Source organism: Vicia villosa, unplaced genomic scaffold (assembly GCF_029867415.1).
Source record: "Vicia villosa cultivar HV-30 ecotype Madison, WI unplaced genomic scaffold, Vvil1.0 ctg.000279F_1_1_3, whole genome shotgun sequence".
NCBI lineage: Eukaryota > Viridiplantae > Streptophyta > Magnoliopsida > Fabales > Fabaceae > Vicia > Vicia villosa.
Genome location: NW_026705119.1, coordinates 437,796 through 450,721, shown reverse-complemented (window position 1 = coordinate 450,721; position 12,926 = coordinate 437,796). Strand labels below are relative to the sequence as shown.

General features: G+C 35.1%; 1 protein-coding gene across 2 annotated transcripts; it reads left to right on the top strand.

Annotated features, from left to right (window-relative positions):
* Positions 1-229: 229 nt before the first annotated feature.
* On the top strand, positions 230-10,704 carry LOC131626282 (cationic peroxidase 1-like). Of its 2 annotated transcripts, XM_058897116.1 has the most exons (5): positions 230-628; positions 9,244-9,328; positions 9,428-9,619; positions 9,760-9,925; positions 10,046-10,704. In XM_058897116.1, exons 2-5 carry the CDS (start codon positions 9,281-9,283, stop codon positions 10,429-10,431), a joined length of 792 nt encoding a protein of 263 aa, XP_058753099.1. In that variant the 5' UTR covers positions 230-628; positions 9,244-9,280; the 3' UTR covers positions 10,432-10,704. The 2 variants fall into 2 exon arrangements, with proteins under 2 accessions (XP_058753099.1, XP_058753098.1); XM_058897115.1 differs by lacking the exon at positions 230-628 and having other exon boundaries at positions 9,071-9,328.
* The last annotated feature ends 2,222 nt before the right edge of the window (positions 10,705-12,926 follow it).

Sequence of the window (12,926 nt, the reverse complement as noted above, 5' to 3'; positions counted from 1 at the left end):
CTTCCTCCAAATCTCATATACAGATCCACTCATCAATTACCTTTATCCACTCATGTATTGATAATCACTTTCCTGCAAGTGACACAAATGATGCACCTGAGATCCACCACATTACCGTTCATCGTCAACGGTTAACACCGATTCAACAACTTCATCAACATTTCCAGAAACTTCAAACAGGTCCGCAGCAGAACTCTCACGAGCAACTCGTATCTTCAGCTTCACCGAAACTCACGAATCCAGCATCACAACAATTTCATTACCTGCTCTCAGAGATACACAATTTGCAGTCAGTTTATAATATCAGAACAACAACTCAATACACAACCACGAAAACTCACCTTGACACCTTCAGTCAATCGATCGATTCGATACCACTTTCGTTCAACTCGCGCAACCAACACTAATTGTTATCGAAGCGGTTCGAAGTCCATAACTCACCTTAATGCAGAAACTCGCAACGATTTTCGCGGCAAACATTTATCCAAGATCCAAGTGAATCAACAACAGCACTGAGCAGCACATCATCAACAAGCTTCAGACGTTCCATCACCAAATCAGCAAGACAATAACAACTCGTAGCCAATTTCCAGAAGCAAAAGAACCAAAGATGAAGTTTCAAGTCCAGGTTCCATTTTCTCTGCGTTCTTACCATGTGACTTTAATTGATTGTTATTTGTTGTGAATGAATATGTGATATTGTTGTTGTTGCTTGCATTTACTGTATGTTCCTTCGGATCCTTTCTCTTCATCGGAAGGATTGGATTATATGGATTATAGTTAAGGAGATTTAAGGGAGATTGGACGAGAGAGATTTGTTGTTGAACCGATTGAGAGGCGAGTGTTGTCCTTGTTCAGTTCCTGAGAGGATAGGGAGAAACAGAGAAAGAGTTTCAGAGCAGAGAGAAGTACAGAGCGTGGAAATAAGAAAATGGTGAGGGAGGCCGTTTGAGCTTTCTTAGATTTTTAGGTTTTTTTGTGTATATTGATTGTCTGGGCCGGGTTACCTTGCTGAAGACATAGGCCCACTCGTTTTCCCCTCAGCCCACCAAATTGCTCTCTCTATACCTCCTTGTCCGATGCACCCCCTCATGTTAGCTTCAATTTGTCTTTGGGCCAATCCCATTCTTAGCCCAACACCTTTTTTTATTTACACCCTCCTTGTTTTACTTTACCATTTTATTTTATTTCTTTAGTTTTCTTTTTATTTTTGTTTGTTTGCTTTTATTTTTAATATACAAAATACAAAAACATGTTTTAAATTTAGATTTTTATTTTATTTTATATTAAAAAATCCAAAAATATTTTAATAAGTTTGTTAATCCTTTTCTTTAATTTTATTTTACACACTTTAATCTTTTAATCAATTAGTTAAATATTGATTTAATTAGTTGATCCTTACTAAGGAAAATCGATTAGTTTACTAATTGATTTTTCTTAATTTTGATTAATTAATTTAATCAATTTTTAATTAATTGATTAAATGGTTAACTTGTTTATTTTCCTTTTTAGCTACTTATGTTTGTATATATTCATCTTTTGTATTTTCTATTTCTTTCAAAATGCTTTGTTCGATTTTCTTTTCTTTTTAAGCACATGTTAATTTCGTTCCACGATAATTGTGTAAGTCTCCAAAGGTCGGGTAGCAGTGGAATGCGACGTTTACCATCACACTTACACAAAATCTTTTGAGTCAATCTACAGCTGCTCTGATTCTTTAAACGAGATACGTAGGCATTAGGTCGCGGGGCCTGAACGAGCACAATCTTGTATTTTTTTTTCTTTTCCCCGTGTTTCATTCCTCTTCTTTTTTTTCGTGTGTTTCCCTTTAGCCTTTAGAATTAGACTTTTAGATAACACCCATAAATTTAAACTAACAATTGCAGATCCCGTCGAATACGATGGACGTGAGGAGTGCTAACCCCTTCTCCTTGCGTAACCGACACCTTTACCCTTTCTCTTGGTCGTAAGACCTTTGTTTGTCACCCCTTTAGGTTTTACTCGATGTTTTTCCTTTCCCATCTCTTGGGATAAATAAACAATCGATGGCGACTTCATTGATTTCATTTGATGATTTCGATCATGTTGCTTCACAACCAAACAAAAAACTAAATCTTTAATCAGAAAGAAAAAACTCCATAAGACATTAGAACACCAATGAACATTCTCACACTAGATCTTCAAAATGGATTTTTGGATAGAGGTAGAAGATAAATATTTTTATAAAGAAACTCACACACACTTGTTCAAAAGCTCACAAATTCAATACGAGAAAAAGATTTTCTTCAAGTTTTAATTGAGAGAAAGTTGGGTTTCAGTAAATTTATGAATGGGTATGCAAAAACCTCTTTGCAATATATGCACAAAAAATTTCAATTTATGAGCTAGAGAAAATTTTAGTTTATATATGGGCTAGAGAAATGCACTAAAAATGCATAAAAGAGGTCATTTGATTTAAGTTAAGAGCAAAGAAAAATTACTTGAGTCAAGTAAAGGAATGACTTAAATCAAGATAAGTAAAGGACTTGCTAGAAGCTAGCCCCTAATTTGATTTAAGAACTTTTCTAACTTGAATCAAAACCATTCATGATTCGAGTGAAGAGTGTCTATGACTTGAGTCAATATTAGAATACTCGCCATCTAAAGATGTTGCATACAACTTACCATGCATATTTGTTAGAGATTGATGATATTATAATTGGTAAAATTGAAAATGAAATTGGTACTTTGAAACAAGTTGGAAATACCTGTTTTAGTTCATATTACAATTGTATTTGTAGTTTATGTATGAAGTAACTTGTTAAGTTAAAAAAAATTGAAAAAGAAAGAGTAAATTATGTTATATGTGAAAATGTTGATAGTTCTTACAACTACTTGAAGAAAATTTAATTTATATTTATTTTGTAATTGATGAAAGAAATTATAGGCATAACAGATATATTTTGTCAAGCATTACAAAAACAAGATCAAGATGTAGTTAATATTATGCTTTTGGTCAATTCAACAAAAGATATTATTCAAGACTTGAGAAAAAATGGTCGATATATGTTGTTTATAAGAGGGGTATCTTTTGGTGAAAAACAAGATATTGAGATTCCTGATTTTAATGATTTGCATTTAGCAGAAAGATATGGACGCTCTTGTCCTCAATTGAATAAACTCATAATTTAACATTATTTTATAATTGAAATTTTATTTACTACCATTGACTTAAAATTAAAAGAGAGTTGAAAAGATGATTTGACGAGCAAGCAATAAGCAATGAATTTGTTAATCATTTCTTGTGCTTTGTCTCCTAAAGATAAATATAAAGTTTTTAACATTGATACTATTTCTATTATATTTGAAAAGTATTATACTATGGATTTTATGATCAAGAGAAGAATAATTTTCAAATTCAACTCCGATATTTTCAATTTGTTAATCATCAATCATCAAATTTGAAAATTTTATCAACTATTCAAAAATTATGTTCATGTTTGGTTGAAACAAGCCAAACTCAAATTTACTTCTTGATTGATATACTACTTCGCAAGTCTTATCATGACTTTTCTAGTTTCTATAGCCACAATTGAAAGATCTTTTTCAACAATAAAAATTATCAAGACTAAGTTGAAAAATAAGATAGATGTTGAGATTCTAGATGATAACATGACTATTTATATTAAAAGAAAAATAAGTTCAAATATTAGTACTTAGTTGATTATTAATGATTTCAAATCAATTAAAACACGTAAAGCATTATTTTAAGGTATTTTAAAGTCATATAATTTAAAATTTTTGTGATCTTTATTTTAACGCTAAGATTTTATATAAGAGAATTTCTCTGTTGACCCCCCTACCTTCTTGGTCACCCGTGGCAAAAACCCCAAAATGCCCCTTTATTTTGGAAATGCTATTTCGAAGTCATTTTTTTATGAGAAAAAATGTGGTTTCAGAAATGCACTTCGGAAGATATATTTTTTTTTATGAAAAAAACTGATTTCGGAAATGTACATCCGACATAATGTTTTTTTCCAGAAAATAGGTGAATTTGGAAGTGCATCTCCGAATTCACCCACTTGGAAGAATTTGGAAATGTACTTCCGAAATAAGGTCTGATACAGAAGAAAAATAACAAACAACAACGATTCGATTTATTTAAAGGATGAAGATTACAAGGATCACATTATTTAAAATTAAAGTTACATATTGTTAAACACGGGTAGGTGAGGATGAGTCAACATTTTGATAACGTCGGCCCCCGATCTTTGAAGTTTTGCATCCAACTCGATCGGACCCTTCGAAGAAAATCGGTCGAAAGTTGTCCACAAAATCGCTAAACCTTCGTCGATCTTGAATTCAAATGGGGTGAATCGAACGTCTTCCTCGTCGTTTAGCGATGGCGAGCGGTACTCAAGCTTGACAACCTTCCGATTTTCCAGATATTGCAATAGCGTGTTGAGCGACGTTATCAATTCCGCAAACGGCGTGTCGCGCGAGAAGCGGAATTAGAACGGCATCGGGTAGCCACTATTGAAGTAGACGAATGCTAGGTGGGGGTAGGTTTGTGTCATTGGTGTTTTGTGGTGTGATGAAGATGAAAAAGATTGTGTTGTATTTATAGATTTATTGGAGTAATAATGACCCAACAAACCTTATCTTGCATTCAGTGGATGTTTCAGAAATGAACTTCCGAAATAAATCCAAAAACAGCTATATTTCGGAAATGAACTTCCGAATTTAGCAGAAACAGAGGTGAAAAACCAAATTTTATGCATTGCGTTATGTTTTGAGATAGCCATAACAAATACACATAATATTACTAGATAGGCACAACATAAACAATGACAACATTAAACATACTTATATTATATATGTCTTGAATCTGTTTGATTTTACATGTTAAACGACAATACATACAAAAAATGACACGCACCAGTCATTACAAAAAAAATGGTCCGGTTAAAACTAAAATTCGCCGAACCAATTGGTGGCGCTTAGATCCAAAATCGGTATGTTCTTCGACCACTCTCTATTTTCCTCACGCTCTTACTTCATCATTTCTTCAAACTCCGTCATTCTTTCAACGAAAGGATCTGGCCAAGTCTCCGCCTCATTTGTATGATGTGTCGTTCACTGACAAGAAGTAACCGGTATAGGACACCCCGGTTTCAAAAAAACTTGCACGAAGTGGCGCGATCTTAGATACCCGATACATATGATACGGCTCGACGCGTCCAAAGGCGGTCGACTATGAAGTGGAAAGAATGTCTCACATAATCCAAATCTCGTCAAATTGACACACACCCGATCGTACGCACTTGCTATGAGATGGCCCATATCGGGGAATGACATCCACTTCGAAACTGGGGTGATACTGCTTCATGATGGAACAAGTGAATCATGAAGTTTCTCAAAGTTTTCTTGATTTTCATAGAGTCGGGCGTAGATGTCCTTATGCGAAGTCAACTCCGAAATAAGTGCCCGTCGAATTAGAGTGTGATTTTCTTCTCCTTTTCCGAGCAAACCCGCAACGGCCCGATATCCACAATTACCGTCGGTGCCAATATCAAATATGTTATCAATATATTTGTGCATAAAAAGCGGCATCTCATCAATGTAGATCATGGGATATTTTTTGATCGGAGGTGTGCGAGGCGACTTCGAAATACGCGCTCCTTTGTTACCATTACACATGGACTTTGGTGTTGGTGAATCTAGGGTCAATGCATCAACATGTTTAAAGTAGGAAGGAGATCATTTGGTTGATGTGTCTTCTTGGGTATTTTCGGTTTTTTCGGCGCACCTTTCGTTTTAACCGGTTGAGATGGCGGTTTCAAATCGGTGGTCTCCGGAAATGCAATTTTTCGCCATTGTTCTTTTATGTGCATTTTCATTGTGTCATCCGCTTTAGCAAACTTATCCATGATCACTTCCAACTCGTCGGAGATGGTGATTTTGGAATCATTTTCTTTCTGCGGCTCGAAATCATCAAAACGAAGCTTCTTCCAATGGTCGATTACTTCATCCATGCGTATCGGTGAATTTAACTTCATCTTTTAAAAAAGTATACAAGCATATGGAAGCCAGTATGTTTTTCTAATTGTGCACCCATATTTAGAACTATCCGGACCCGTTGTCTCCGCCCGCTCCGCTTTATGAAACATAAAATTCAATCCCGAACGGGATATGTTGTAAATCAATTGCGAGAATAGATTTTGACCCTTAAACCAGTGTTCCATAACCGTCTTGCTCCGACCGAAAGATGTTTGAATTTCATTGTGTTGATTTTCGAGCATTTGGTTCACGGTGTCCCATCCCCGACACAAATCCCCCTTGCTATCACTCAACCATCTCTTCAACGCCGCATGTGCCGATTAACTCGGTTAGTTGTAGTGCAACCAAGATGTCTTACTCGATCCGTCCAAGAACAAACAACTTTTTCCTTTACTTTGTCAAGGATAGTGGATTCGACATAATGACAAAATGTCTTAATAGAAACGCATAAAGACCTAAAGTGTACCAATTTCTCGGTATACAACTCTTCGGAATAAATCTCCCTCCATGCGGCCATAATCCTATCTACCACAACACCGGCTTTGATGACTTTACCGTTTTCATCCGGCCTATCTTTCGTGCCAACCGCGGGTTTGATCTTACTTCTCACGTTGCACGTTATGTGATATCAGCAAAGTAATGCGGTCGATGTCGGGAAGACGGTATCGACCGCATTTATCAAAGCATTGTCTCGGTCGGTAACAATGACACTTGGCATATTCTTTTGATCAACCAACAAAGACTTGCATATTCCCAAAGCCCATGTAAAGCTATCTTCTTTTTCACATTCCAAAAAAGCAAATCTGATCGAAAATGTCTTGTCCGTCGAGGTCATACCGACAATCTCTAGAAGCGGAAGCCTATACTTGTTGGTCTTGTACGTCGAATCCATCACAAGAACGGTTGGAAATGTGTTGAACAATTTGATACTTTCGGGATGAGTCCAAAAAATGTCACGCACCATAACTTTGTCCCCGCACATTCGGAAGCTTGACACGTATTGGTTATCGCCTAATAGTTTCAAAAGTTGTTGCATTTCCGACCGAGGGCCCATTTTCAAGACTTAAGATTGTGTCGTTCATTGTATACTTGCTTGATATTTGAAATGCTATCCGGTTTTTTTCGCTTCAAATCGGCAAGTATGTTTCTCGGCGCCACTTTGATTATCGATAAATTCGAAATAACATTCTTCTCTTCGCGGGACAACCGACACGCCGTTGGATGCCCGTGTAGCTTGGCATCCAAGGCATGATGATGAATTCCATAAATGACGCTTAAACGCCACAAATCATCAATCCTCCGAGTCACGCGCAACTTAAACGGACACCCACACTTTCTCGATCCCGTGTCTTCGTGTTTTAACACCCGATTTGTTGGTACATACCTCCCACCCCTCTCGCAATTCAAAACGACAAAAGCTTTCTGTCTACTATTTCCATTGTCGGACCTTAAAATAACAATGCCAAATCCAAGTTTACTAGCTTCACTACGAACCCAATCAAGCAATTGTTCACGACAAGCGAAGCTCCGATCATTTGTAAATTGTTGTCGTACATCCACCGCATCGATCATGGATTTAACATCGTTAACCGGATCGTTATTAACGTTGACATCTTTCGGAACTACTACGTCACCGGCGACAATGTTGTCCGGATGCACCATACCTAACATATGCAAAAATTAGCAAAAATGGTCAAAATTGTTTTTTTTAATACTGCCAGGCATTATTTCAGAAGTAAATTTCCGAAATCTGTTAGGTGACTTATTTTGGAAATGAACTTCCGAACTGACGGAGTTTTCATCACAGAAATCAGCAACAATGTAGTGAAATAGGGGATGAAATGAGAGATGTTTACCTCAAATTGTAGCTTTCTATGCTCCCTTTAACGTGAACAACGATTTGAAACTTGATTTTGAGACGAAAAATGGATTGATATTGATGGAAGTTTTTGAGAGGGTTTGGGTTTGTTTTGGAGAAAAATGATGAAATAGTGGAGGGAAAATGGTATATGAACACATTATATCGGAAATGTACTTCCGAAACAATAGTTGACTGTTAAAACCAACGTATTTTTTGAAATTTCATGCATTTCGGAAATGCATCTCCGAAAACACCAATTTTTTGGAGATTTCGGAGATGCATTTCCGAAGTCTGAAAAAATCTAAAAAAAATACTTCGGAGATACATCTCCGAAGCAGGGGCACGTTGAGAATTTTGCTGGGGGTCACCCCATAGGGGGGTCAATAAAGAAATTCTCTTATATAAAGGCAAAATATTTTTTTTGGCCCCGTATATTAACCACGGTGTTCATTTTCGTCCCTTAACTTCAAAAAATTTCACATCGGTCCCTTAACTCTTCAAAAGGTGTCATTTTAATCTTTTTTATCATATTAGCGATTGATTTAACGACCAATTTTTGAATTTTTCCGTCGTTAATTTACAGAAAAAAAATATTTTATCTTATGTAAAATATAATTAATTTTTAATTAATTTAGTGGTCATCCCAATTTTTTTATCTAGGTCCGCCAGTGATAAGTGGGTGATGTAATGGCCAATCTTTATATATTTGTTTTAAAATTGAACTTGTTAAAATAAAATAAAATAAATAAAAAAGCAGAAACTCGATCACGCGTTAGACACATCCAAATAATAAAATTTAAATTGTAGAGGAAAATTTAATATATATGAATATTGGAGAAGGGAGATAACGTGCCCAACACATAAAAATTCAAATAATAGTTTGGGAGTTCGTATATAAATAAACACGTGACAAGTTCATCCATATAATCATAAGCCTCTTCAAAAACTAATTAGATACACATTATCATAATTCATACCCATGGCTAAAATGATATTCCAATTGCGAAAAGCTTGTTTCATAATCTTGAGCTTTGTCAACGAAAATATAAATTATATGAAGAGTGGAGATACGATATCGTGCCTAATATATAAAAATTCAAATAAAAATTTGGGAGTTCCTATATAAATACGTGACAAGTTCATAGATAGAAGCACACAAGTAATCATAAGCCTATTCCAAAATTAATTAGATTCACATTATCATATAACATAACTATGGCTAAAATGATTATTCCAATTATGAAAGCTTGTTTCATAATCTTGAGCTTTGTTGGGATAGTCTCAGCTCAATTACTCCCTAATTTTTACGTAAACACGTGCCCTGTTGCGCTTTTAACCATTAGGTCAGGAGTACTTGCTGCTGTGGTAGCTGAAACTCGCATGGCGGCATCACTGCTTCGTCTTCATTACAGTGATTGTTTTGTTCAGGCTAGTTTCTCTTCTTCTTCTTCTTTTCTTTTCAAGGTTTTCAATATCAATACTAGTAGCATATCATTTTGTTCATCAATCTTTTGTCTTCGATTATAGGGTTGTGATGCATCAGTATTGTTAGACGATACATTAAGTTTCACAGGTGAAAAAACAGCAACCCAAAACGCGGATTCCTTGAGAGGTTTTGATGTAATTGACAACATTAAATTTCAACTCGAAGCTGTGTGTCCTGGTGTTGTCTCTTGTGCTGATATTCTTGCTGTAGCGGCAAGAGATTCTGTTGTCGCAGTAAGTAGTGGTTGAAAGATTCTTAATGATTAATTTAAAATTGTTTTCTAAATTATTTGAATTTTTTTCATTCAAGTTACAAAGTCATTTTATTGGATTGGTAGTAGTATTAATGCAAAAGTAAAATATTAAATTTTCAGCTAGGTGGACCTAGTTGGACAGTTCAATTAGGGAGAAGAGACTCAACCACAGCAAGTTTAGATTCTGCAAATTCAGATTTACCTGATCCAGATTCAGATCTAAATGATCTTATTACTGCTTTTTCAGGGAAAGGTTTCACTGCCAAAGAAATGGTTACTCTATCAGGTAACTACAATTAGATTATTATCATCTGTGTCTGCATCAGAGTCTGTGCTTTAAAGATAATTATTATTAGTACTTTTGCAATGCATCTTAACTTTTATTTGTAAATTAAAAAAACTTTAGGAGCTCATACAATCGGTGAAGCGCGTTGTATATCCTTCAGAGACAGGATTTACAACGACACCAACATAGATCCGACATTTGCAACATCATTGAAAGGAAGTTGTCCAACCTCGGGTGGTGACAACAATTTGTCACCAATTGACTCCACCACACCAAACCTATTTGATAATTCTTATTATAGAAACTTGCAAATTAAGAAGGGTCTCTTACACTCAGATCAGGAACTTTTCAATGGTGGTTCCACAGACTCTCAAGTTAATTCTTATGCTGACAACCCTGCAAGTTTTAGAGCTGATTTTGCCAATGCAATGATCAAAATGGGAAGCCTTAGCCCACTTACTGGGTCCAATGGTCAGATAAGGCAGAATTGCAGGGCGGTCAATTAAGGTTTTGGAAGTTTTGAGAACATAATGATGATAATCAATGTGAGCTTTTATTAGTGTGCAATTGTGTATTTATTATTGAATTGTCATTGTTTTCATAAATGTAACGTGTTTAAATTTAATATGGATCAATTTTAATGTTTACTTGAGTAATGCATGGGGTATTAATCTATGTAAGTGTGACAATTGAAACTCGTGTGGATGTAATAATTTGAGAATAGCTTACATGTGGAAGTGTCGTTAAACTGTCATCAAACTCCTAATAATATAATAATAATTGCCAGTTAAACAAAACATAACTTCTTATTGCTTTTCCACAAACACATTCATATGGGAGTTTTCTGCATATTCTACTTTTGTGATTTTTACATTTTCCTTTTTTTTTTCTTTTCATGTTATTTGATTTAGAGCGGAATTTTTTTTTATTTGTTTATGAGTGAGGCGTCGACAATTCTATTTTAAATCAAGTTCTTCTTCTTTATCAAATATATAGGTAGAAGGTCTCCATCTACTAGCTTGAAATGTTAAAGTAGTGCAACAGCAAACGCTCGCCAACTCGCTTGTAGATGGCATTGACTCCACCGCTACCACCATATGAGAGCATGGTTTCTCAAATATTTCAGCACCACCAACAACTTTCTCACTCTTGGGTGTTCCCACAACATCAAAGAATTTTTTCCCTACTTTGAATTTTTTGCCTCGGATTAAAACTACTCACATACTAGTTTTTTTTTTGTGTAAGCAATATGAAATTAATACGAGAACAAAGGGTTCTCAAAACCTGATTACACAAGAGAGCAGGAATAAAACAAAAAACCTGCTAACAAAGAGAAATTACAAACCAACTAGAGTTAAGAGAGGTAAAACAAAGGCTCTTTGCTAAACTCATAAAAACTATAAATTGGGTGCGTAATTTCTCCGAAAAAAGACCACTTCCACAATAAGGACTTGATATTCCAAATCACGTTATCAACAACCCATCCTTCATTCCGGAAGCAAAAACCGTTTCTAGTTACTCACATACTAGTTGATAGAAATCAACTAATTTATGAAAAAAAATAGGGAAAATCCCTTTGAATTACATAGTATCACAGGATGTCGAATGTCTGCACATCCCTAATTTCAAAATCTCCCTTATCCTATCAAATTCCATAATGATTGACTTTTCCCTATCTTCCCCTGTTCACTCTACATCTAAGCCTATAAAATAATATTTGTAAATGGTTGTGATGCTTACACTACAGTGCATAGTAATTAATCTCTACTATAAGAATTTAATTGGTATGCTAGTGTAAAGCAGTTTAATTATTTATAAAATAATATTTGTAAATGGTTGTGATGCACTAAAAGTGCATAGTAATTAATCTCTTTAATTGGTATGCACAACAGTGTAAAGCAGTTTTACGTCGTCACTGAATCGTGACCGTTAAATGCTTATTAAAATTTAAATTCAATTTTAATCTATCATATAAGAAAAGCCACTGTACTTATTCCAAAACAAGCCAAGTGGATGGCCTCACTTCTTCTCGTTGATTTCCCAAATTTTCTTATTTTAAATTCTTTTTCCTCATCGACCAAAAAGCTTCTGAAACTTACAATCTTCATATTCCACATTCAAAACGATTTCAACCTCCATTAATCTTTAGAAACCTTACCATCTCCATATAAACCTTCTGAAACGTTACAATCTTCATATTCCACATTCAAAACGGTTTCAACCTCAATTAATCTTTAGAAACCTTACCATCTCCATATTTCACATTCAAAACCGTTCAACCTCCATTATCTTTCAACATCCCCAGTCATGCGTCTAATATTTATAACCCTCCATACTCTTACCTCCTGTATCATGTTCTTCGCTAGAATCCTCAAAATCCAGTTTTTTTCTTCTATCCATCCCACCGCTATTACATGGACAGACCTGTGTAAAAAAATCATCGACATCAATGATAGTGAAGAGCTATGGAAGGCGGTTGTCAGAGTGCATCATAGATGGAACGTTGACTCTAACAACAAAGAACATTTTGAGATGATCTTTGTAATCAATGATAGTGAAGAACTATGGAAGGTGGCTGTCAAAGTGCATCATAGATGGAACGTTGACTCTAACAACAAAGAACATTTTGAGATGGTCTTTGTAGACAAAGCGGTAATCTTTATGTGCATCTAGAATAGAATTTTTTTTTTTCAATAACCAAGTTTTTCAAAAAAATTACGTATATAATCAAAAATTTTAAATAATTACATAAATGACCATTTTTCACTATTTTAACACATGGTCGCCACTTATATTGGTGAATTGCAAATTGGGGCGGTTTAAAACCCCCGCTAAACGTTTTTATTAAGGTAAGTCGCCACTTGTATTGGCGACTACATTAAAAAATTTAATTTTCTTACACTTTGCGGCGGTATTGAACCCCCACAGTTTACAATAAAACTTAAAATTTAAGTGTAGTCGTCAATGCAAGTGGCGACTTACCTTAATAAAAACGTTTTGC